We start from the raw sequence: 26,984 nt of genomic DNA, 5'->3' as shown, positions 1-26,984 counted from the left end.
GCTTGCTGTTCATTCAAGGTAAGGAGAGAAAACCAGAGTTTGAGAAGTTGAGTTCTGTGAAGTATTCCCTGTGAAGTTCCTCTACTTGGACAATGCTCTCTATCAAAGAAGCATTCTGCCAACACTGAAGAACAAATTCAGAGGTTTGCAAAGCTGGTTTTTCACATAGCTTAGAGGCTGTTGATGAAGTCAATCTCCTTCATGTTTTTCTGATTGTAATGTACTTTTCTAAGCTTATCTTTCTGTAATTTCTTGAGAGAAAAGGCAAAGTGAGAAAGCTTAAGAAAAAGCCATGAGTGAAAAGGTTGAGAGATACACTTGAGAGAAAAGCCTAGAGTTAATTTTCAGATTTCTGTAGGTTGGTTAATTGTCTTGTATCTTGTACTTGTTCGGTTTCCCTTTCTTAGTTGGGTTAGCACTAAGAGAAGATAGTTAGGTGTTAGCATAGCCAATGTCAAGTTAGGCTAGAACTTGAGTGTGAAATTGGTGTATGTAATACTGTTAACTATAGTGAAATTCTTCCATATTTGTGGAGGAGACTGGATGTAGGTTGCATAGCACAAAGCAACCGAACCAGGATATATGCTGGTGTTAGCTTCCTCTTCTCTGTCAAGTTCTGTTTTCTGTTTTTCATGAGACAAAAATAAATTGTCTCATAAATTTCCGCTGCTGTGTTCAAACAGAATCAGATTCGTAGCTCTGCTCAAAAAGGGGTCAAAACAGCAACTGTAAAAGGAAGGCATAGATTCAACCCCCCTTCTCTAAGCCTATCACAACCTTCAATGTTAATGCACATATTATACTAACAATGCCCTTTATACGTGCACTAATTTATGTTAGTGTACAATGTATTAATTCAATTATTGGTTTCATTATACTAAAATGTGTGATAGATCCGATTTTGGAATAAAAGTATTCACTAGGAAGATCTGTAATTGGTGATTTTGATAATAAAGGACTAGAATTCAAGTCACTAGTTGATATGGAGTTAAAATGGTATTTAGGCTCATACTTGTATCTTTTGCTTGGAGCAGTGAAAATGAGTAAAATACATTTTTAGATTTTTTATTTTTGGCAAAGTTATACAATTAAGTAAGTATACATGATAATGGTTGACTCAACAACTCCAAGTATGAGAAGAGCTTGCCCACCAAATATTGAGTGTATGATTTCACATGTGGCTGTAGAAGCCATTATTTCTACTGTACTCAAACTTCCAAATGCAATAACTGAAATCGCAGAAGTTTGAGTAAAGTAGAAACACTTTCTATTGGCTTCTACAGTCATGTGTGAAATCATACACTCTAATATTTGGTGGTCAACTTCATCTCATACTTAGAGTTGATGAGCCAACTATCATCATATATATTTACTTGTATAACTTTGCCAAAAATAATGAATCAGTTTCGAGAATCAGTTCTAGGAACGCATTTTACTAATTTTCAATGCTCCAAACAAAAGATACAAGTATTGGGTTAAACACTATTTCAACTCCATTTTATCTATCTACAGAAAGAGTTCTGGAATCCATTTATTTCTTCTATAAAAGGCGATCCATTTCTCTCTTTCTCTTCATTGCATCATATACTTGATCTTACTCAAGTGTTTCAGCAATCCTTTTGAGTATTTTCCCACCGAGAAAAATGAGAGAAATCTTCAATAAATATGTTGGAAAGTCTAATCTTCAACTTGAAAGAGTGATTGAGCCAGGAACCATGACTCAGAGGGAGCAGAGCTCACTGATTCTGTTCTTGATGTTGTTCGCAAAGAAGCTGAAATTGTGATTGCTTGCAAGGTATGCGAGTCTAGTTGTATGTGTTTATCTGTTGTTGATATATATTGCTTCAATAAATAAACTGAAATTGTTTGACTCTGATGATGATGACAGGGATGAGGAATGGGGACGAGTGCATGGTCCTTCATAATTCCGACCAGTTATTCAAATCAGACGTGACCGTGACACCGGCAAGGTTTTCGAGGTTCTTGATAATCTTTTGCTCAAGGACGGATATGTATACAAAAAAGTATCTCCAGATTTGTGCCAACAGAAGAGGAGCTATTGAAGTTTGGACCATCTGAAAACAATGAATCAAAAGATTTGGAGTGGCTCTCTCAACTTTATGGTGAATCAAAGAAAAAACGGGTTGTAAGGAATGATAAGGGAGGTGGGAAAGGAGAGAGCTCATCACGTACTGGAGTGGAAAATGGTTTTGATCTTGTATGATCTTCTCATGAATGTAACATGATCATTTTATGATGGATTTTTATTAGAGTAATCAATCAAATATATGATAATCAACAACACCACATTCATCATAAAGATGAACGTTCAATCATGTTGTGAGCTTCCTTGAAACTTTTTAAGATGAAAGGGTTGCTCCTTAAGCTCCTTCAACAATGCCCTATGCAAAATCTTGTCACCTTTGGTCAAACCAGTTACACCAACACCATCAGGGTCCTGAAGAAAAGGATTATGAAGGGGATTCAACCCTTCCAAATTAGACCTAAGCATCTTATCCTTCCTCAAAAAGCCACCCTTTTTATCAAACCAATCACCCCAACCTTCCCTCAAAGGCGAATCCTTTCTTCCCAATTTCAAAGAAGAGCGTGCTCCACACCGTTTACCTCAACAACCTTCCCCCGAACACGTTCATCAATCGGAATATCATCAGAGCCAAACGTGGCCTTGCTCCGATCTTCATTACCCATTACCGGAGACCCCAAAAAGATTCCAACTTGGCGAGACCCATCTTCCCAATCCTCCGGGGAACTCTTGGTGAAGGTCTTTCTAATGGCGCCACCAACATGGTCGAAGAAGTAGCCGGAAACCTTAAGTGGGATGAAGGAGGGTTCTTCGCCGGCGTCAGCAGTGCCATCATCGTCGGATGTGTCACCGAGAGGGGACTGTTCGTCGACCATGTCAAGGGCGTCGATGACGGAATCGGAGAGGAGGGTGTCGTAGTTGACCAAATGGTGGAAGGGATGGATCCTCCGGAGAAAACGACGATGATGGTGGCGACGGTGATGATGGTGGCGGTGGTGGTTGGGGTTGTTGGATTGGGATGTGTGGTGGAAAGAGAAGAGGAAGAGGGTTGAAACGACGGCACATAGCAACAACTCGTAGCGGGGGCGCCGCTGTGATCGGAGCCGGAATCGGAGATTTCGAAACATTTTTTTTTCGGTGATTGGGGAAAAGTTTTTCTGTTTTGTATGCACTATCATCACCGTCGCCACCATCATCACCGTCGCCACCATCATCGTGTTTGGCCAATTAAAATTGAGTTGTCTTTTTTATTTGGGCCATGGTGAAAGAAGGTCTTGCTTGGAGTATTTCTATGGTTGGCCCATTTAGGAAAACCCAAGTCAATGATTTGGGCTCTAGACCCAACTTGAACACATAAGCTGCTAATAAATAAACTGTTTTGTGCATGCAGCAACTAATTAGTTAACACCAAATCCTTAAATAGATTTTAGATGCCCAAATCTAAATAGAGTCACGCGCATTAATGACGAGTGAAAATACGCGTTTTATCTTCTTCTTCTTTTCTTCTGCGCTTCTTCTTCTTTGCGCACACAGATTCTTCTTCTTTTTCTTCTTTTCCTCTTTCATTATCGTTATCACCAATAACACCAACATTTTGCTAATGAATTATTTTTTTCAATCATAAAATATTTATCATCTTCAATAATGATTAATTCTAAAGTGTTGATTCCATTATTTAAAAATAAAATCGGAATTACAAATTTTAAAATAAAGCCAAATTATCCCAATAACATAAAATCATCTTATTGTAAATTTTATCTTTTATTACAATAATATAAATTTAGTATTTGCTAGGTGTAACAACAAAAATGTGTCATGCATATTTAACTGAAATAATATTTAAAATTATTGTGAAGTGTACAAAATAAATTTGAATTAATTTACTTTATTTGGATTAAAATTAAATTTTTTGGCTGATATTCTAAGTAAACAAAATTTTTTTCTTCAAAAATATCTTTAAATTAATTTTATAAACTACCTAAATACCATGAATAATTTTATAGTTATTTGGGTTATACAAAAACAAATACACATTAATTACATGGCTTTTAAATAAGTTAGAATCAATTGGCTTTCACCAACTGTTTAATAGAATATAACAAATACACATTGAACTCTTTCTGTAGATAGACAAAATGGAGTTAAAATGGTGTTTAGGCCAATACTTCTATCTTTTGCATGGAGCAGTGAAAATTAGTAAAATGCGATCCAGAACTGATTTCCTATCTTTGGCAAAATTATACAATTAAATAAGTATACATGATGATAGTTGGCTCAGTAACTCCAAGTATGAGAGGAGGTTGCCCACCAAATATTGAGTGTATAATTCCACATATGGCTGTAGAAGTCAGTGTTTTTACGGTACTCAAACTTCCATCTGTATTCAAAATAAACTTGATTACAAAGTTGCATATCTTGTATGTATGGTATATAAATAAGAGAGACATGCATGCAGGGGAAGAAGATGAAGTAGGTACCTGTGTCTCTATTGATTTGCTCTCCAAATGTAATAACTGGTAGCAAAAAAAATATAGGTAGTTGATTGAAGCAAGAAAATACAGAGATCAATATGGGATGAAAAATGAACCCATATCAAGACTTATTGACAGTTACTATATAACAAGCAGTATGTAAGTACACATTCTAATCCCTAGTTTAACAGTTGCAACAGTGATATGTTCCCAATATACTAATTACCATCACGAACAGTTACGACAATAACCAGAGAAGAGACATCACAACAGATTTCTATTTGGTATAATAACAATATCATCAAGAGGTCTTCACTATCCCATCAGCCTCCAACTTGACAGTGACAATATCATAAAAGTTTGGGGGAAAAAAGGTTTAATAATAACCAACATCTTTTTTACAAAAAATTTAAGCACTTTAGTTGCATTCCATTGGCAAACTTTGTGTTAGTACTTGAGATGAAATTTGAATAACAAAAAAGCTAAGCAAAAAAAATAATTTCCTACTACTACCAACTTTATCTTCTCGTATAAATTAAAATCCATTTCATTGTCAACAATTTGATTAAAAAGCTAAGCAACACAAATAATTTTAAAGACTTATGGTTCCAGGAATGAATTCCAGATCTGTATGAGAAACTAGATTGTGGAGCCAAACCCAACATGCTATTATGTTTATAACTTAATCTCTTCGGTTTTCTAAGTAAACCAACTTTTTTCCCTCAAAAATATCTTCAAATTAACTTTATAAACTACATAAATACCATGAATAATCTTATAGTTATTTGGGTTATATAAAAATAAATAGAAAAGACAAATAAATCTCTAATTTTTTTATTCAAAGATAAATAAATTTTTGACTAACTTAAAATATAAATACGTCATTCATCTTGAATTCAATTTCATATTTTTTACTATTTCTTGTCCCTTGTCAAATTTTATGCTTATGCACTTTAGTTATTTTTTTTAAATGATGTAAAGTGTAAACACTATTTTAGCAACGTAAATTTCTTTATCAAAAATATTGCTTGCCAAATGATTAAGACCGGGTGGCTTTTGAAAACGTTGAATTTGATTTTGTATTTTCATAGATAAGATTGCAATATTTTTAAATGTAACAATTTTTGTTATATTTTTAGTAAAAAAATAAACGAGAATGTCTAAATTCATAATCTTGTATGTAAAATCTATTCAGGGAGAGAGTTCACTTATACCAACCGGTTTTAAAAATATAGTAGACAATATTATTGTGTAGAATAATCTAGTCAACAAGTAATAAAGCCACATGAATTGATTTCTAGTTAAGGAACTTTAAAAAGAGGTAGGTTATAAGTAACAAGATCTGTTAGCAAAATATGGGTCAAAAGAAGAATCTAAACACTCCTTTCTTGAAGATCATCAACAACCTAGTTTAAAATAGTAATCAATACATTTTTATGTTAGTTTTTTAAGTACAAAAAAATCATTGACACCAGAACAGTTTATTAAGGTGAGTAAGTTTATGATATGATTGAGATTTATATAAGCTAAGCTTATTATATGGTGGGTATTGTATATCTTCTAAGCTAGGTTCACCCACGATGAACTTAAGAACATCACTTTGTTTCTGACTACATTACACAGAGAAAGAAAAAGAGATTATTCCTCGCAAAGCAAAAGGTGTTATGAACACTCAACTATACATCACATGGTTTCTGAATAAAGAAAAAGAGAAAAGGAGTGCGAGAAGATGAACCTAAGAACATCACATGGTTCAAGGAACCTGTTTCAGACTACATGACATCGAAAGGAGCCAACCTACAGTGCTACCTATATATACCAATTTAGTAAAGAAAGAAAGTGGAGAGAAGATGGTGGAGACAAACCTATATCATTGATTCTGACTACATTACACGGAGAAGGAAAAACAGAATATCAACGTACGTGTGTAGCAGTTTCCTCGCTTACTCAATCATATATCACAGTTGATAAGAGAACAAAGAAAAGAAATTAAATAGGATCCGTCACTTACTCAAGTAATTCAGCATCTCAACCAACCTTCTTTTTGAGTATTTTCCCACTGAGAAAAGAAGAGAGAAATATTGATTCATCTCAACCATCTCGTAAATGGAGGTAATCCCATAGTTTGTCTCTCTTAAATTCTCTTTTCAAATTCTTTCTTGACTTGATTCATTTTTCTTTCTTCCAAATTACACATTCACAACCAGCCAGACCGGAGAGAAGTGAGACTGTGAGAGAGTGACGAGAAGAGACTGAGTGAAGAGAGACGTTAAACGGTGATGGAGCTGCGTTTTTTTGTTTGGTTGTTCATACTTCATAAACAGGGGACGTTGAGTGACAGAGCCTTATTGATAGTCTAATAGACATTGAGCCTTTTTTTTTATTTTGGACCATTTTTTTGGTCGGTCTTTTTTATAAAATATTATGTTATTTCTAAGATTAATGTAAGTATGACATCTTATTTTATTTTATTTTATTTTTTTATTTCAGATTTGGAAGGCAGCCTTGGTTGAAATGGTTGCAACTTTTTATCTGATATGGTCATCAACGGCATTAATAATTTTTTGTTTGAATTTTCATGAAAAGCTTCCAGAATTTGTAGTTCCAATTGCAATATTTTTTATATCCTATATATTTTTAATGGTTTTTATGCAAATTGGAGTACATATGAATCCTATTATCACCTTTGTTGCTGTCCTAAGAGGTATTATTACTTTTACACGTGCACTAATTTATGTTAGTGTACAGTGTATTGGTTCAACTATTAGTTTTATTCTACTAAAATATGGGATGGATCCAATTTTAGAACAAAAATATTTCTTAGGAGAATGTGTTATTAGTGATGATAATAAAGGATTAAGATCCGAGTTCCAACTTACATTGTCTGTGGAATTTGTTTCCACATTGTGGGTGCTATTTTTTGTTGATAGTCAATTTGGTTTTTACAAAAAAAATTAACAACATTAGAACTATCAATAATGTGTGCGCTTAGGTAGTGTTTGTTTAGTGTTTTTGTCCATCAAATACATGGACACGGGAGTACATGTGTGTTGTTTGTTTTGTAAGACACAAAAAAAAGAGAGACACGGTTACACACAAGAGTACATAAAATACGTGTATTTTGTGTCTCTCCCAAATCATGAGATACGGATTTTCATCTTGAGACACAAATTAAATTAAAATTTTGGACAAATTTATCCTTAGTTTTTTTTTTGAAAATTCCAGATTTATCCAAACCATTTGGCCCTTTTCTTTTCCTCTATCAGTGTCTCAACCCCCTTCTTCTTCTTTTCAGATCTTGTTCCTTCTTTCTTTATTTCTTTCTTCTTCTTTTTTTTTCTTCTTCTTCTCCTCTCTCTCTTAGAAGTCAGACCACTGTCTCGCCTCCGGCCTTCTTCAATCTCCTTGCCGCCATTGCTAGCCACATCCCTCACTTGGAACTCCGCCGATTCAACCTCTCCTCTCACCATTGTGTTGTCTCTTTTCTGCCTCTTGCCTCTGCGCTTCTGCATCTCGCCGTGTCTCCTTCCCTCCTTGTCACAGGTTTCACCGCATCGCCCCTCCCTTACCGTTTCGGACTTGCCGTCAATGTGGGTGCCTCATTTTTTTTGCCGTCGATTGCTATTATTCCTTCATTAAGAACCGTTGCTTCTGCTCCTCCTTCTCTCTCGAAGGGTTTGGCTACGGAAGTCCAAATCCATCGTCATCCAGATTCGCCGGCGGCTTCAAGCTTCGACGGCGCTTCCCTCCACATCCTCTCTCTAGCAACGTCGTTCATCCTTTCCACAGAGAACGTCTCTGATCTTTTCCTCTTCTATTATCCCTTTATTAAAAAAAATTAAATCTGTGTATCTTATTTTACAGATATGCAACAAATTAAATTTTTTGTTGATTTTATTAAATTTAATTTAGATTGACATATTGTTGCTTTTGTATTTGGTTCAAGATTACAGTGGTATTGATGTTGATGATAACTCTAAAAGAAAGGATTTGACAAAAGTAGTGATAGAGAAAAATGATGGGGATAAAATTGATATTTTAGTAAAATTTTGAGTTGTATATTCTGTTGTGTCTAAGTTACCAAACAAGATAAAAAATTGAGTGTCTTTTTATGTCTATGTACTCATGTGTATTTGTGTCTATGTCTTTATTATTTTAAGACATCAACCAAACGCAACCTTATAGCTGGGACATTAGCTTTGGTTGTGTCTGTATCTATGTTTATTACTGGCAAACCAAGCTATGGAGGAGTTGGACTTACCCAGCAAAGTGTTTGGGCGCAGCTTTATTAAAAGGGGGATTATTGTGGAATAAGCATTGGATATTTTGGGTTGGACCATTTTTAGCTTGTATAACAAATCATGTAATATTTATATGGATGTCTTTTAATACCAAGAAAAAAAAATCTGTATACCTGCCTTTATGTAATAGTAGAAGTGATGCACCGAATTTTCCAGCGCTTCGCCGTCACTTCCAACTTCGTCTCCATCGCTTCCAACTTCGTCTCCGTCTTGCCCTGCTTCCAAATCGCGTCTCAGGTTTCCTAAAGCGTCGCAGGTTTTCTCGGGGTTTCTAGCAGAGGTCGATCGGGAAGTCCCCGGCCAGTCTTTGCCGTTGAGGGGTGATATTGACGAAGAACAAGGCTGTAGGACGTTTGAGATTGAGTCTATTCTGTCCCTAGATTAGGTTGTGATTGATATCCTTTATGTATGTTGACTTTTTTTTTTTTGGTTTCTATCTTCAAGTTTTAATTTGCTCGTAGCATTCTATTCTTCCCAATTCTAATGTTTTTCAATTTTCAAATATGATACTATTTTCAATCTGATGTCATTATCTTCATCAGGTTTGATTCTGTTCCAATATCTGTTGTTTTTTGTTTATTAGTTGAATATTATTGTTCCTTTCTTTGTTTTTGTTGTGGCAATACAAGAATTATAATGAACCCATTTCTGCATCTTATATATGGCAATCTAAATCTCTGTGATTAATGCATCAGATGTTGATGGAGAACCATACCCTTTTTATTTTTTCAATTATGTGGTTTATTTATATATCATGTATATTGTTTTTATACTTGTGATCCTTTTTGAGACATCACATAAGATTTTTCTTTCACCAAGAATTGATTTCTTGCTGGTCCCAAAAACAATATTATTAAAATAGTTATTATTATTATTATTATTATTATTATTATTATATATGAATGGATAAGATAACTTGGTCGGTTCTGTGGGACTCTCTTTTTTTGTTACAAATTTGCAATTGATTTCTTTTCTTTGTTACTTCACCTTTTTGTGCCTATCTTCTTATCAACATATATAAGGAAGAATCTGGTTAAGGAACATGCTGGAAACTAAAAATATTAGTGTGTCAAAGTGTTGATTATTTGCGCTGTTCAAACTTCAAATCATACCTCAAAACTAATTAACTACTATGCTTATTAAGAAAATGCTAGAAAGTTTGGAGTTATTAGACTTTCAGAGTTCGTAGTAACAAAAAGTCGACGTATGTTTGGAAAGTTTTGCTTCCAGCTGCATTTTGAAGGCAATGTCATATTCTGGGGACAAAAAAAAAGTTGCTCTTTTTTGTGGCATGCTTTTGAAAAAGTAAAATTTCTCAGCTAACAAATATAACTATATGTGCTAAAGACAGCAAAAGAATAAATATATAAAGCATAAGATACATTAGTCACAACATATAGCAATATGATTCTAAGGATATTATTGTGACGTGTAAAATCAATGTACCATATGAATCAGGATTAACGCATATGAGATGTTTGTTTTAGTGCTCCAATGGGGTTTTTGTTTCATAGATGTTGAATGAGTTCACACATGGCAAGCAAGAAAAAGTGAGCAAGAGTGAGTTCAAGGAGGTTCTGTCAGACATTCTGTTGGGTATGGTTGCTGGTTTGAAGAGAGATCCAGTTGTAATTCTACGCATTGATGGTAAAGATCTTCTTGAGTTTGTTAATGGTCCAAGTTATGAAGCTGAAATAGCATCCATATTCTCTCAGATTGGTTCCCCTCAAAAATCACTTCGTCACCATATAGTTACAGCTCTTTCTCTAAACTCACTGTTGATCAAGGAATTCATCCTGCTTCAGATTCTTGAGTAATCATCAAATACCAACCTTTGTTACAAACTTTGTTTGCCTTGATCAAGTACATGACCCTATATTCTGACGTCGTTCGATTTGTGTAGTCTAAGTTCTTATTTGTTTGTCTGTTAATTATTGACTTCTTAAAACTGAATATTTTACACACACTTATGCTAAGTTCATTTAGTTCTTAGCTTGCATTGCATTGGTATAAGAATATATATGGCTGGCCAATAGTAAAATATTTTACATCAATTTTATTTACATCTTTAAATTTGATCATTTGGGATATACGATTTTACTATCTTTGGAAGTCGCATTGTTGTTTGGCAAATGGATAATTACTCCATATATTATGCATGCTAAGAAAGGACAAACCCAAAAGATCCAATGTTCATTTCACAGTGAAGATGGCCGGATGGGCATGAGTTAAAACGGATTTGTAATTGACTCAATTTCTTAGAATTGCTTTCTCAAATGATCTTCAAGTTTGAAGATGGCATGAGCCCAAGGCCAACTGAGGGAAATTACACCAAATAATTATATGCCAATTTTGTCTATTTACAGAAAGAGTTCGATGTGTATTTGTTATATTCTGTTAAACAGTTGGTGAAAGCCGATTGATTTTAACTTATTTAAAAGTCATGTAATGCATTTCTGTTTTTACATTGTAAATTTAAATGCCATCTCCATTTCTTTATGCTGCATATAATTCTTTTCATTATAGGAATGTGTAATCAATACAGAAAAAATAGGGACATTGATATAAGTTTTACCATCCTTGTTAAGTAGAAATTCCAATGCATCAAAATTTTGGTATAGTGTTAGATCACGTTAACTGATATAATTGTATAGTAATATGCTTCACTTGCAAGAATATTCACGGTACACAAAAGTCAAAAAAAAGAGTAACATGACTTTTAGTTCTAAGCAATTTTTTCAGTTAGCTAACAAAGCCAATTCTTGGCCTAATATATCTCCTTCAATAAAATAATGAAAACAAAATCATAATGAAGAGTTACCGTTTACAAGAGCTTTTGGAGAATAAATCCTCCAACACGTGTGTTTGGTCATCATTATATTATTTAGTTTTTGTTATCACGTAACAATTAAACTAGCAGTCCACCCGCGCGTAAATGGTGCAGCAGTTATTAAAACAAATAGCCATTTTTTGTACATGGGCATTGTTATCTTAGATTACAAAGTTTCTAAACTGAATAATATTTGTTGGAGTTAATCTTAAGATGGTAACTGATAAGTTTGCTGTGGTATTTGAATATGACCATACGAAGTAATGCTGCATAATTATAAGAGTAATAAATTAGGCAATGTGTGGAGATCATGGCTGCAGATTATTTTTACAATGATTGTGGTTATGCGTGAGGTAATATCATTTGGCCATTACAATACAACTTTAGGAAGCACAAAACCACATGGATTAAAATGCAATTTTTATTTTTCTTTTTTTATGCCATGATAAAACAGCCTAATTTCTGCACAGTACAACAGGAAGTGATGATCAACATACCCAAATAAACCAGGAAGTGATTGCTGACTAATAACTCTTCCATCTCCATGACATTTTCTAAGTTTCCACATTCATAAATATCCCCACAGCATAATACAAACTTGACAAGTCATGCTACTAATTAATAGTTTCCATATGTTATATATTATTATGATATGATTATTATTTCTTAAGTGTCATATATATATACTTGGGAGGAGGTTATGCTGCTGTTTCAGTAGTTGATGGCTTGAGAAGTGAAGAAGAAGAACCAAGAGGCTCAGGCACTACAGAGTTGGAAGAAGCTGATATGGGATTTCCCTCAAGCTGCAACATAATACTTCCTAGTATTTCAGTTAACACTTTCTTGAATTCATCTTCTTTAACCATCTTTGCATCATCTGCATTCATCATCTTGAACACTTCTCCAATAACCTTATCCATCTGCATATATAACAATCAACTGTCACAAAATTCACCTACCAACTTTTGAAACAGATCAAAATATTACTCCCTCTGATTTAAAATACCTGTCAATTTGGATAAATCATGGTCCGAACTAACAGTTATAAATATATAAAACAACTTCGATAAATTATTTGGGATCATACCTCTTCAATTGCACCAAATGGTGGTAATCCAGCAGATGGAGACACTCCATCTAGTGCTAGCCGTAGATACTCCTTTGAAATTTTTCCATTCTTATCTTTAGGCAAATTCTCTACAACTGAATTCAAAGTCTGCATATCCAACAATAGATTGGTCAACTCAATGCAAGATTTTAACAAAAGTAAGATAATTAGTATATATAATATATAATATGATCCTAATTTATAAAGAAATGAATTAACCTTGTCAAATTCAAACTTGTTGGATAGTAGTCTCTTAACACCAGATCCATCAAAGGTGTATTCGCTATGACCAACAATGACAGGTTGCTCCTCAAGCCGTTCAGCTGCACTTAATGCAACTTTCTTAAACCCCTCCAAAAATGTCTCTTGATTTCAGAAGCAAGAGGCTTATCCCAATCAGGTCCACCTTGAGATAACAGTACAGGTTCCACAATGTTGCTAAACACCTAAATAGATTAACATAAACCAATAAGTACAAAATGAACTTAGCATTACTGTGTGTGTAAGTCAACAATTAACCGACTTCGACTATATGAATCAAACGATGTTAGAATACATGTTTGATGGCCACAAAACATGGCCCGAAGTCAAAATTAACTCGTTTCACGCAGCTCCATCATTTTCGCACTCATAGTCTCATAAATCTCAGTAAGGCATTGTCTATCAATAAGGATCAGCAATCTCATACCATTTTCTCCTCCTCCATCCATTTTGTTCTTCAGATTTCTCTCTCTCTTTCACCGTTTTCATTTTTCTTTTCTTTCCTTTTTTTTTTGCGCCGAAAACCCTAGATCTGTACCTCTCTCACTGACGGCGTTTTTTGGCCACTCAACGTTTCTCTTCACTCAGTCACTTCTCGTCACTCTCTCACCTCTCTCCCGGGTGGTGTTGTGGCACTCAAGCGCTCTCTACTCTGGTCTCACTCACTGTCTCGCACTCAAGCTCGTCAGTCGCCGGTGGCAGAAACAGACGGAACCTGCATCTAGTCCCTCGGCAGAAACAAACGGAGCCTTACATAGTAATATTAGATGAAAGACTCGTATCCAAGAGATTGAAAACCGATATCACAGCAAACAGGCCTTAAAAACAGGTCAACAATTATACGGTTGGTTTTTTTGGCTTTTGATTGCAGTTTATAGTAAATGAAAGCAATTACTTATTTTTTCTGTTGAGGCTAATCATATTAAAAGAAATTATATATTTGAATTGCATCCACAACCTAATCACCAATGTAAAACTATATTGAAACAATCACAATGATAACCCGGTTTAATAATCAAACATAAATCTTTCTTTAATTAAATCATCGGGGTTTTTCAACGGAGAAAAAGCAAAAGGAATAACAATTCAATGCAGTGAAAGTGAGAGAGAGTGTGTGCGATGACAAAAACCTTCTGAAGACAATAAATAAATATCATACAAATTTTAAAGAATAAAATATTGGGAGCTACTCAAATGAAGATGCAAAAAACATCTTTTTATGAAGATGCTTTGTATAAAAGTGTAATTTATTAATTTGGCCACACTTCAAATAAAAACAACACTTTCATAACATATCAAAATCTAATCCTACAATCCATCATCCAAGGGTCAAAAAGAAAAATCATCATATGAAAATAATTATAATATCTTCATGGGAGTACCCACCTAAAATATTTACCATCTTCAAACTTTATTTTTTGACGAAGGTAAGGCAGGACAGATCCGGACCAACCCGGAAAAAACCACAAATCCCAAAGAAGTTTACCCTCGTTAAAAAAAAGGTTTATTCTTTAAAATTATACTATCTCCGTCTTATTTTATTTTCTTTTTGCTTCAAACATAAAAGGCAACAATGATCGAGTTAGTTGCCACAAGAGTAGAAAGAAGTTGCTCTTAATCTATTAGTCGCAGTTGCAGTGTTTTTGATATCATTTAAACTCCTACTAATAATGGTTTCCCTTTCTAAAAGACACCTTAGTCCGACAATAATTTTAATATCACTGTGTAATGACATACATTAGTATAATAATGATATTAAAGTTATCGCAAGACTAAGTGTCTTCTAGAAAGTGAAACCCATGTTCGTCGCACTAACCTCCCAAAACTTTCCTCCTATTTGGTTCCCACATTCACCAGCTTGAATGTGCAAGATTTCTCTCATTTTTCTCAATGGAAAACTACTCAAAAGGATTGGTGAAACACTTGAGTAAGATCAAGTATATGATGCAATGAAGAGGAAGAGAGAACTCGATGGCCTTTTATAGAACAAATAAATGCAAAGAGGGGATATTATATGATAAGACTTGTAAATTTGGTATTTCACTCTTTTTTCTCCATATATAAAATCATAATTATTAGGTAAAAAACCATATCAACTAGAAACCGTGTAAAATTATTTTTTCTTGCAGATTTTTATGTAATTAATAATTTTAAATTTCACTTAACCAGTATTAAAGTTTAATTAATGACAATAACTTTAAACTTTAGAATTTTTACCACAGGATATAATGGTCATTTCATTTAGAAATACCTATACATCAAATATGCTGGTTCTCTATTATATGGTCATTAGTGCACGAATTATAGTAATAACATCTTTTAAAAGTGCCTATTTAGATATATCATTGGTTTGGATTTAGCTAAAAGTTTTGGAAGCACTAAACACATAAAGTAAGTTATTTCTTTTGAAAGTGCAAGGGAAACACCTTTTTATAGTTTGTAAATTTTTCTGAAAGCTTTCAGTTTCCTCCTTTAAAAAAATAAATTAAAAAAAATGAAGATTTTAACTAATTTTTAAAAGAGTATGTATTACTCATAATGTATTTTTTTTTCTATTATAAAAAAGGTAATCTTTATTTTTGAAAAATATTTTTTATCATAATCAATAAAACCTATAATTTAGTATCGTAATTTTTCACAAGGGTTCAAATGCTTTCTACTCTCAAAATGGAAAGACTAAAAATCTATAAGATATTTTTTCTTATTATAAGCATAACATGTGTTGGATCCTAATTTATAGATTAAAGTATTTTTAATTTTTTTTAGAGATACATGAAATAAGTTGGTTATTCATTTGTTTTTACAATTGCATCTTCTAAAAATAATTTATGAAAGATGGGTATGCTAGATTGTTTCAAAAAATAAAAACCAATGAAAAGTTTATACTATAGTTCAAAGACATGAAGTTACTTTTATATAATTTGTTTTACTGAAAAAGAAATATTATTGGCCAATGAGTAATAACTCAAATGGCATAAACTTTCCATACTCATCTAAGAGGTTGCGGGTTCGAGTCTTCATATCTTTGGTAAAAAAAAAAGAAAAAAAAATATTATTAGTAATTCTTAATTTTAGAATATCACATCAATCAACTTTATGCCTAATAATTCAATACTTTTTGTATTTACTTTAATAGTACTATAAAATACACAAATAATAACTATAATAATGTTAGATAAAATTATAACTTATGTTTGGTCTTTGCAAGATTTACTTTTAAATTGATTTAAGTTAAGGTAGTTATTCAATGTTGTTTTATTTTATTTTAATAATTATGTTTTTAATATAAATATAAAAGATTTTAATTTTGGAAACATAAATTAGTAAAGATAATTTTAAAGAATATACAAATAACTATTTTTCATTGTACAAAACTTCTTCTCTCTATTGATGTCCATAAAATTTTTCAATAGACGTAATTTAATACAAAAGTTATAAAAACTTTCGAGTTTACAAGTTTAGATTCTAAATCAATGAAATTTATAATTCTACAAATAAACTTTTACAAGTTTGAGTTTTATTATTGAAGTTTATGTATAAAACATGTATAATTTGGTCCATAATTAGTAGAGTAATTAACTATAATTAGAAATAATTTCCTGAGACAAACAATGCAATCGACAAATTTAAATTAAGGAGCTTTCAAGGACTAAGGTCCAGTTTGGGTAACCAATTCAATTAAGTTCCTTTTGATAAAATAACTTAAACAATAAATAACTATGTTAAAAGTAATTTATAAATAAGTTATTTTGTGTTTGGATTTTTAATTCTAAAAATGCTTATTTTATAGAAATGTGATGAAAAGTAGAAGTATTATGAGAAAAGTCATTTTTTTAACTTCTCTATAAACTCCTAAATAACTTCTTAAAAAGTTGCAATTTGGTTTTAAAAATTGTACCAAACATTAATACTACTACTTTTCATAAGTCAAAAATAAAAAAAGTTACTTCTAAAATTTTCAAACGGACCCTAAATAAGATTCAAAATATTTCGGGAGAAGATTTGGCTTAGAAACTCCCAGTTCCAACTCCAACCGTAGTAGAGACATCCGCTACTATTAGATTCAGTGTCCACAAAATTTAATAGGTTCTTTACGTAAGGACCCAATGATTATTTCAAAGAAAAAATCCAATGACCATCTCCAATCCTCTAAATCGGGTTTTGATCTAATTTCTTCCAATTTTAACAAATTCTTTGTCAAGCATTTGATGGTAAAAATGAGTTTTTTATTCCGACACTTGTATTTTATGATTCAAACATACAAAGATTTCTTATCTATAACTAAATGTCAAACTAACTTCAGCAGGAATGCATTATTCATGGCTCTAGAATGATGAAAATTTAAATATATTTTTTTTAATATACAAACCTTTTCCAGTTAAAAAAATGAATGTTTCTCTTATTTGCTGAGTCATTTTAAATAAAATTATGACAAATAATATCAATTTTATTAGTTTTTTTTTTTTTGAGATATTTATGTCGAAACACTTTCTACATTGACAACTTTCAGAAATTATATAAAAATAGAGTTATATAGAAATAACCATTCTATTTGGTCATACAGAATATGTTAACTTGAAACAATGTAAATAGGCACTTTGGAACCTCGGTTAAAAACTTCACCATGTACAACAACAATAATTCATTCAACTGAATATTTACACTTCCATTTTTTCTTTTAAATCTTTCCAATCAGTGTGTCAAACTAAGATAATTACATAACCATGCAAAACAGTAATTATAATAATGTACAAAAAAAACTCAAAGAGGAGCCAACAACACTTCACTGACATACCCTCCTTTCATCCATCCCAACTCAAACCCACCACCACTACTCTCTGTTTTCCAACTTGAAATTGAAAAACACCAAAAATAATTAAATTACCCAAAATAAAATAAAATAAAAATTAAATCAAAGACAATAACAAATACATTTAAAAACAAGTAAAAAAGGAAAAAAAAAAACAAAAAACTGAGAATCTCCGGCATATACCTCCCATCTTCTTTCTCTCTAGTGACTAGTGCACATATGTTTCCCTTTATTCCAATCATGCATCTTTGAGTGGTCCAATTTTTTATTTATTTATTTTTTTTCTCTTTTAAAAGTAAAACACATGACATGACTCCTCAGCTTTGATAGCAAAAGCTTACCACCACCATCACCAATATGGCCTCACCACTCATAAAAGGTTTTTTTTTTAATTTAAATAAAATAAATATTTTATTTACAAAAATACATAAACGCTTAAGTATTTACGAATTACATAATAGAACACATCTCGAGTATTCAGCAAGGTTTCTAAATATAAGCGCATCTCGGCATCTCAGACTCCGTTCTGTAACAGTGTGACGTCGAGTTATATCTAGAAAATACTCGAGATATGTAAAAAAATGAAGATTGATTACGGACTACTGAGCATCTGGGATATGCTTAAAAACGAAACGGGATCTTAGCACCCAAATTATAAATCATCATAATTATGTTATATGATATATAACGTGACCCTTTTTCTATTCTCTCATTTTTCTTTCTTTCTTTCTCATCAATTCAGTTATCCTAATAAAAATTCTCACTACCCTCACTATCCAACAGTACTGACACCATTCAATTCAATTACATCACAATAAATCACAATTTTTTTCCTCTTTTTTTTTTCCTTTAAATTTTAATAATTTCACCTCATTTTTTCTTTCTTTTTTGGTACTATTATTCCTTCCTCTTTGAATAAAATAAAAGAGAGAAAGAAACAAAGAATCACTCACGCTATAGCTATACCTAGCTAGCCTTGATCAATGTAGTACTAATAATAGGGTGAGAGACTTGTATTGGGTAGGGTTTTCTTTCCACGTTTTTTTATTATTATTTTTATTCAAACATTGATAAGCTGTTCCTTTTCATTATTCTGAGTATCACAAGTGGTCTTGTTGAAGATGGAGATATTGAAGGTGACACTGTGGCTGAAGCAATTTCTATATTCTTCTTCACGTTTAGTTGGTGATACACTTGCCTTAGTCTTCTATCCCCTTTTTCAGTGCTTCTTGGTGAGCTACATTTTTATGTAATAAATCAATGAAATTATATAATTAATTAATTTCAATCTTTGATAAGAAGAAAAAATATATATTGGCATGCATATTTTAAAAAAAAATCTTTAATATCAGCAATTTTTAGTATTTTTAATTATTATTCCAACATTATAAAATTTTTTACTTATGAACAGTATAAGAAAGCCTTATTTTATTAGAATTTGTTTCAACTCAGTATATAAGATATTATTATTATTATATAGTAAATAACTAATGCTGGTTTCTTTCTGTATTATATATATTTTCTGTGAACATACCAAAGGATATTCAATGCTAATTGTACTAGATTAGAGTAAAATGAGAGACAAATATTTAATATTATAAGATTTTGAGTATGTAGCATGTTACTATAAAATCTTATATTTCTGTATAATCTTTTTATCACTATATTTTGACTAAAAGATAATAATATAATGACACATTATTTATTTATTTATTGTGTACCTATCATTCTATTAAATAAATCATGTATGTTGTGCTTAGAATTATTTTTAATTATTATGTGTTTCAAAAATATTATTTCCACAACAAAAATAAAAAGTAGTGATAATTGAAATCTCAACTTGTGTCTTTTGGATCAGTTACCTCAACACTCAACAGTAATCAGTAAGTTGAATGTACTTAAATAAAATACGTAGTATGTATCATGATAGAAATGCATTACTAAATATATATTATTCATTTACTAATCGGATGACTGATATGAGTTGCAAATATTAAGCACTTGGTGGATGAAATTTAAGAATATAAAAGGTTGAGCTTTCCTAGCTAGCAACAATCTCAATTTAATAATTGAACTTGCATCATGATTGATTAAAAAGAACGCATTACCTCAAGTCCTCAACCTATAGGAAATTAAAAGTAGTTTACGAATGCTTATAAATTCATAAATAAGATGGAAAATTGGTCTTAGCCTTGGCGCCGTACGCACGCGCTGGAGTTTCGAAAGTTCCGAGCCAGGGTCATGGATCTGGGCGGCGTCCATGGCCGTTTCTTAACAAATCTCTTTGGCGTGACTGCTTAACAAATTTATTGCGATTAAGGTGGTCATAATCCAAATCAAAACCATCTCTCTTCCAACTGTCAAACTCTCATAGGTTCTATCATATCTAGCCTCCATAGACGGCACCCTACTAGCAACTGCTACAACAAAAAAAATCTCAAATCAATAATGGTGCTTGAGCTGTCAATTTTTTTACCACATATATGATGTCCTAGCTTTAAAATATTAAACATGTGTCTCTCATTTTTTACGAATTCAATGAAAGGTAATGCCATTTGCTTTGAGAGGAAAACTGCTACACATGTACCTTAATAATGTCTTTTTCTTTTTCTGTGTAATGTAGTCAGAAACAATGTGATGTTCTTAAATTCATCGTCGGTGACCTAGCTCAGAAGATATACAATACCCAACATATAATAAGCTTAGCTTATATGAATCTTAATCATATCATAAACTTACTCACCTTAATATATAGCTTCTTTTTAGTGTCACTGGAACTGTGAAATTATTGCCGTTCATATCATAAGCTTACTCATCACATGCTTCCAGGTTCTTTGTTTACCCTCCAAATTCTAATGTATCTATATTGGAATCAAAACGTCCTTTGATTAGATATCGGTAGCAATATAGGTAGCATTCATTTTAATGTTTGTCTCCTTCTCGCACTCCTTTTTTCTTTCTCTATCTCTTTATTCTCCATGTGAATTGGCCATTATAATATGTTAGAAAATATAGCTATTAGATCAATTTCATGCTTTATTAAATCGTATAGCATGAAGATGATGTTGCATGTTGCTCTCTTTAGTCTTAACACATTAACAACAGAGTAAATGTTTACCACTTTACCCACATTTAATAATAATGTTTGGAAAAGTCTAGGGGGCCAGCAGTTTTATTGAATTTTGGCCAGCATGTAACCAGCAGAGGAAGGTGAGCCATTGGATGAAATTTCACATCAATCTTACACCATCAAATTATCATTGATGACTAGTTGATGGCTAACAATCACAAAAATTGCTGCCCCCTAGCATTGCTCATAATGTTTATGGCTAGGAAAGAAAAACCAAAATCATGTTGAACAAAATGAACCTTGTGGGAGCCAAATAATACAATTAATAACTCTAGCCCATCATATCCTATTCTATCCCCACATTGTCATACTTTATCCATCTTTCAATTCTTTAGGATAATGAATAATTAATTACAACAATATTAATATTGCTTCTAGACCACTTACTTAGATCTCATCAACAAGATTAATAAGTTGCTCTAATATTAACTTTGGTGATTTATTTTTAAAGAAAATGAGAGATGTTAATAGATTATTTTTAAATCAACTCTACTTGTACGAGATTAGAATAAAATGAGAGACACATGCATGTTTAATATTTCAAAGCTAGGACATCATATATGTGATAAAAATTTGATTGCTCAAGGACAATAATTTGATCATTTCTACAATAATGTGAACAGCGAATTAACACACAATTGATAGTGATAATAATAATAATAATGCATGCAACTATTGAATTGTGTCTCTATATTTGATCAGTCACCAACAAGTAGATTTGATACTTTATATTCACCAAAACTAGACAACATAACAAAGAATATGATGACATGTGACTTAGGCCAAGGTTGTATTCAAATATTTAGGTCTTCAATAATGCAAAGATCATCAATATTCACCAGTAAATAATATATAAAGAGCGTATTAATTATTTTTTAATTCACACTAATTAAATCATAAAATTTAATTTCGAAAACTATATTAACTATGTCAATTGGCCATTATAATACGATAATATTAAAAAGAAAAAAAACAGAATTTATATAAATTTTAGCTAATTTTTTTTATTACCAAACATTTTTGTTATTATAGTGATATTTAATTATCACTATACTAAAAGTTGTGAGACAAAAATTCACTTAAATACTAACATGAGTCGCATTATTTTAAAGTAGAGATCTTAATCATTTTTAAATCAAATTGATTTGTCCACCAGTTTTAGAACTAAAAATAAAAATTACGTTTAACTATTGTTACGTACTTTAACTTGTGCTTATATTTAATAAATGTCGTTCATATATAGTAGGAGTCTTTAGCTACTTAACAAATTTATTTAAGACTATAAATAATATAAACAAGTTTAGATTTTTTGAAGAGTGATAGTCACTTCTATAGAATAATTCGTTAGAAATTAGCAAAACGTGATAATTTTATTTCTACTATTAATAAAGTTCTGCTATTCTATAAATATATCATATAGGGGTATCCAAAAAATTTTCATAATAAAAAGATGAATCATCATAATCATCGCAACAACAAATGTCTAGGAAATATCCAAATTTGTGTACCTAATATTGGCAATTATTAATTATACCGAGAAAAAATATTTTATGAATTTTCGGTAATACTAAAAAAAAAATCAAAATTTATTTGATTTAGCATTTATTAATTGTGATAAAATATATAAATATTAAATAAGATAAATTACAGTTCTTTTTAATTAATTTTCTTTGGTTATCAAATATTTTCTTAAATTTTAGCCTTTTCAAGTTTTCATCTTGAGAGTAGAAAGCCTTTAAACCCTTATATAAGATTATGGTACTAAATTACAGGTCTTATTGATTATAGTAAAAACTATTTTTCTAAAATAAATATTTTTTTTATAATAAAAAAATAAATAAATACATGATGTATAATGCATATTCTTAAAATTTAGTTAAAATCTTCATTTTATATTTAACTTCACTTTTCAAAATAAAAAATTTTATATATATTTTTTACATAGCCAAATTGATAAATAAACAAACCATATATATATACGAATTATGCTATGGCGCTCAAAAATTTTTTTTTTCGGTTGGTGCTGAAAATAGATAGCGTAGTGAGAAAGAGTTACGTGTGTAAGTTACCTTGATGATAACCGATAATTTCTGTAGCGTGACGAGAGAATGATGAAGGAAAATTTTTAATTAGATGTTATTTGATTCCATTAATGATAATGATTATGTTGTTGATCTATTTTTGGGAGTCCAACAAATGATTGTAATGACATTTTTTGGAGTCTAATAAATATTGAGTATTGACATAAAGAAATGTGTGGCAAATTTTAAATTTTTGACGGCTTCTTCTTGTATAAGTCATTTTAGATAGTTTCCAAATTTTAGATAGCTCCAATTTTCAGTCTTTTTTATGATTCCTTGATCATGCTTTTTTTATTTATTTTTTATAATAAATTTTAAATTTTAAAAATTTATTTATTTTTATGTTTTTTAAATTAAATATTAATTTTTATTTTTTTAACAAATTAGATATTATTTTTTAAGTACAATAGGTCAATAACAATCACTTTTAGATATATGTTGTTGATTTTATAAAATTTTTATTATTTCTTATTTTGTATGAGTTTTTTGCTATTTTTTAATGTACTTTTGTATAAAAAAATTTTATTTTTTATTTGGTTGTGTAAAATTTGTAATTGTAATTAATATATAATACGTTTATTATCAAAATTTATATAATATAAACTATGATCTTATCAAAAAGTACAAAATAGATGAAAAACTAATTATAAGTAACAATTGAATCATAAATAATGAAAATATATAGTTTAAAATAATACTAAATTAAAGAGAGGGGAGAAGTGAGGAAGAAGAAGTTATGAGTAATGCTATCGTTCAAAAGAAGATACAAGCAGCAAACTATCATCCACAAATCAGTATCGGCTTAGCAATAGAAAGAAACAATGCTGAAGAAAGAGACGAAAAGGAATATTCAAAGGGGATTGAAGCAACGACGTGCTTTGTGTTTGGAAAACAAGGGCAGCAGTTCACAAAATCTACCAACAAGAGACAAAACTTAAAGCAGCTAGCGAAAAAACCTATCACAGTGTCAGGAGTTAAAAGGAGTTCACATGGAGAAATGGTCCCACTTAATAAGAAGAAATTATGTTCAGAGGAAAAGATGCAAGCGGAAGAGGGAGAGGGTGCCACCCCACAATGGGCACCCAGTGACCAATGAAGATGATGATGTGGAACTGTCGGGGTATGGGGAATCCCCTGACAGTTCACAACATACAAGAGATCTCTAGATCTCATTCTCCCGAGGTAATGTTTTTATGTGAAACTAAGAATATTACCACGAATGTTACAACTCAATGCAATGAAGCAGGTTTTCAGCAGGCATATTGTGTGGATCCTAGGGGTCAATCTGGTGGGCTAGTGCTGGCATGGAAGGATAATGCAGTTGTCTCAATTCTCTCTAGCGATGATTTCTTTATTTTCTTTGAGTGGACAGACCCTACCAAACAAAGGAAATGGGAAGTAGTTGCTGTTCACCTACATTGTGATGACAACATTCGGTTTAATCAATTCCGAAAAATTATTGAGATCAAAATGACAGCTAGCCCCTATTTTCTTGTGATAGGCGACTTTAATGCCATCTCCGCCTATCATGAGAAAGAGGGAGGAAGAATGAAGTCGGCCTCATCAATAGAGGCTTTCAATAAATTCATTAGTGATGGTGAGCTGGTGGACTTGGGTTACGAAGGGAGAAAATTCACTTGGAGCAATAGACAATACGGTGACAACCTAATTATGGAACGACTGGATAGACGCCTCTCTACACATCATTTCAGAGCAAATTATTCGCAAGCAACAATACTACATTTAGATGATACAGGCTCTGACCATTGCCCTTTGATGCTACTGGCAGATAGGGAGGAGCACAAGGCAAAAAGAAGATTTCGATTTCAGGAAGGATGGTGTGACAATGAGGAAGTTCTTAATATGGTGAAAGAAACATGGAGGACTGAATTTAATGGCTCTCCAATGTTCAAGCTGTTTTCTAAACTGAAAAAATGCAGGCATGTATTGGTAGAATGGCAGAAATCTGGCTCTAGCAATTCGCAACACCTAATTTCTGATTTGGAAAATCAATTGAAGCTGGAAAAATTAAAGGGGACAGAAGCAACAAGATCAACTATTTTACAGTTGGAGGAAGAATTAGCTAAAGCCTACTTACAGGAGGAGAGATATTGGAAGGAAAAAGCTAGAATTCAATGGCTGAAATGGGGTGACCAAAACACAAAATTCTTTCATGCTAAATTCCAAAGTAGAAATCGAAAAAACAAGATTTTCAGACTACAAGACAGCTCGGGTAATTTCAACATAGATCCTGGAGGTATTGCTCGAATTGCCACTGAATACTTTAAGGAGTTGTTCACTTCCTATAACCCCTGTACTGCCTCGGCAGAACTGCAATCTTTGGAGAGGAAAATTGATGATGCTACTAATAAAAAACTTACTAGAAGCGTTTTCGAGGAAGAGATCAAGAAAGCTACATTCTCCATTAATCCGTTCTCAGCCCCAGAAGATGATGGATTCACTGAAAAGTTTTATCAACATTGTTGGGAGATTATTAAATGTGATCTATGTAGTGCTATTAAAAGCTTTTTCTCTGGAGGTCGGATGTTAAGGGCATTCAATCCTAATTCCGAAGACGCAAGGCACAAAAACCATGAGCCAGGTTCGCCCCATTAGCCTCAGCACGGTCCTCTATAAGATTATATCTAAGATTCTTGTCCACAGAATGCAGGATATTTTGGATAAAATCATAAGTGCTAATCAGAGTGCATTTATTAAAGGTCGCCTGATCAGTGATAATATACTAATAGCTCATGAACTTATGCATTTTTTGAAAAACAATAACCATGGGGATCATGAGATGGCAGTGAAGCTTGACATGAGTAAGGCTTATGATCAGGTTGAATGGTGCTTTATTTGGAAAGTCATGGAGAAGTTGGGCTTTTGTTCTAAATGGATTGACTGGATCAAGGAATGTGTTACCACTGTGTCATACTCTGTTACTGTGGATGGTCAAGCTCATGGTTACTTTAAACCATGCAGGGGATTGAGGCAAGGCGATCCCCTTTTCCCTTATCTTTTCATTCTTTGTGCAGAAGGGCTTTCCCATCTGCTCCACAGAGGAGAACAGAGGAGAGAGATCTCAGGTCTACGACTCAACGGTAGATGTCCTACGATTAGTCATTTATTCTTTGCAGACGATTCAATCCTATTTTGCAAAGCTAATGAGCAGGAATGCCAGAGACTACTAAAGATTTTGGAAGATTATAAGAACGCTAGTGGGCAACTTATTAACTTCTCGAAGTCTTCAGTATTCTTTAGCAAAAATACCCCAATACAGATTAGAGATGCCCTAGCTGAATCTCTACAAATTCCACATATGGGCAGACAGAATAACGACTTGGGACTCCCAGCAGTAGTACATAGATCTAAGAGGCAGACGTTCAACTCATTAAGGAAAAGGTGGAAAGGAAGCTGCAAACATGGAAGAGATCTCTCCTATCCGTCAGTGGTAGAGAAGTTTTGGTGAAGGCGGTAGCTACAGTTGTACCTATGTATACATTGAGCTGCTTCAAGCTCCCTGATTCATTGCTTGAGAAAATACAAAAGAAGATTCTGAGTTTCTACTGGGGTCAGAGAGGCTCTGAAAGGAGGCTACAGTGGGTGAGATGGGATATAATTTGTAGGGAGAAGAAGTATAGAGGGCTAGGTTTTAAGGATCTTAAAGCGTTCAATTTAGCTATGCTAGCCAAGCAAAGCTGGAGGATTCTTACTAAGCCTGAGTCCCTAATAAGAAAAATTTACAAAAGCAGATATTTCAAATATTCTTCCTTTTTACAAGCCCCAACAGGTCAGCAGCCATCATGGGCCTGGAGAAGTCTACTAGACGGAAGGAGAATTCTGGAGGAAGGGATCGAATGGAGGGTAAGAAGAGGTAATCGGATTAGGATATTTGAAGACCCATGGCTAAGGAAGTTTAATCATATTTCAGACTACCAGCAAAACAAT

At 32.3% G+C, this 26,984-nt stretch overlaps 2 protein-coding genes across 2 annotated transcripts; one reads left to right on the top strand and one right to left on the bottom strand.

Annotated features, from left to right (window-relative positions):
• Nucleotides 1–11,932: 11,932 nt before the first annotated feature.
• LOC130965434 (uncharacterized) lies at nt 11,933–13,460 on the bottom strand. The gene is given in 5 exon segments (XM_057890196.1): nt 11,933–12,566; nt 12,734–12,862; nt 12,974–13,132; nt 13,135–13,200; nt 13,443–13,460. Coding segments are annotated over 5 exon segments (594 nt in total). The 3' UTR covers nt 11,933–12,344.
• Nucleotides 13,461–24,128: 10,668 nt separating this feature from the next.
• On the top strand, nt 24,129–25,652 carry LOC130965433 (uncharacterized). Its single transcript, XM_057890195.1, has one exon. It carries the CDS (start codon nt 24,129–24,131, stop codon nt 25,650–25,652), a length of 1,524 nt encoding a protein of 507 aa, XP_057746178.1.
• Nucleotides 25,653–26,984: the final 1,332 nt, after the last annotated feature.

The sequence above is a fragment of the Arachis stenosperma genome, chromosome 3, assembly GCF_014773155.1.
Source record: "Arachis stenosperma cultivar V10309 chromosome 3, arast.V10309.gnm1.PFL2, whole genome shotgun sequence".
Taxonomy (NCBI): Eukaryota; Viridiplantae; Streptophyta; class Magnoliopsida; order Fabales; family Fabaceae; genus Arachis; species Arachis stenosperma.
This window is presented reverse-complemented; position numbering and strand designations above follow the sequence as displayed.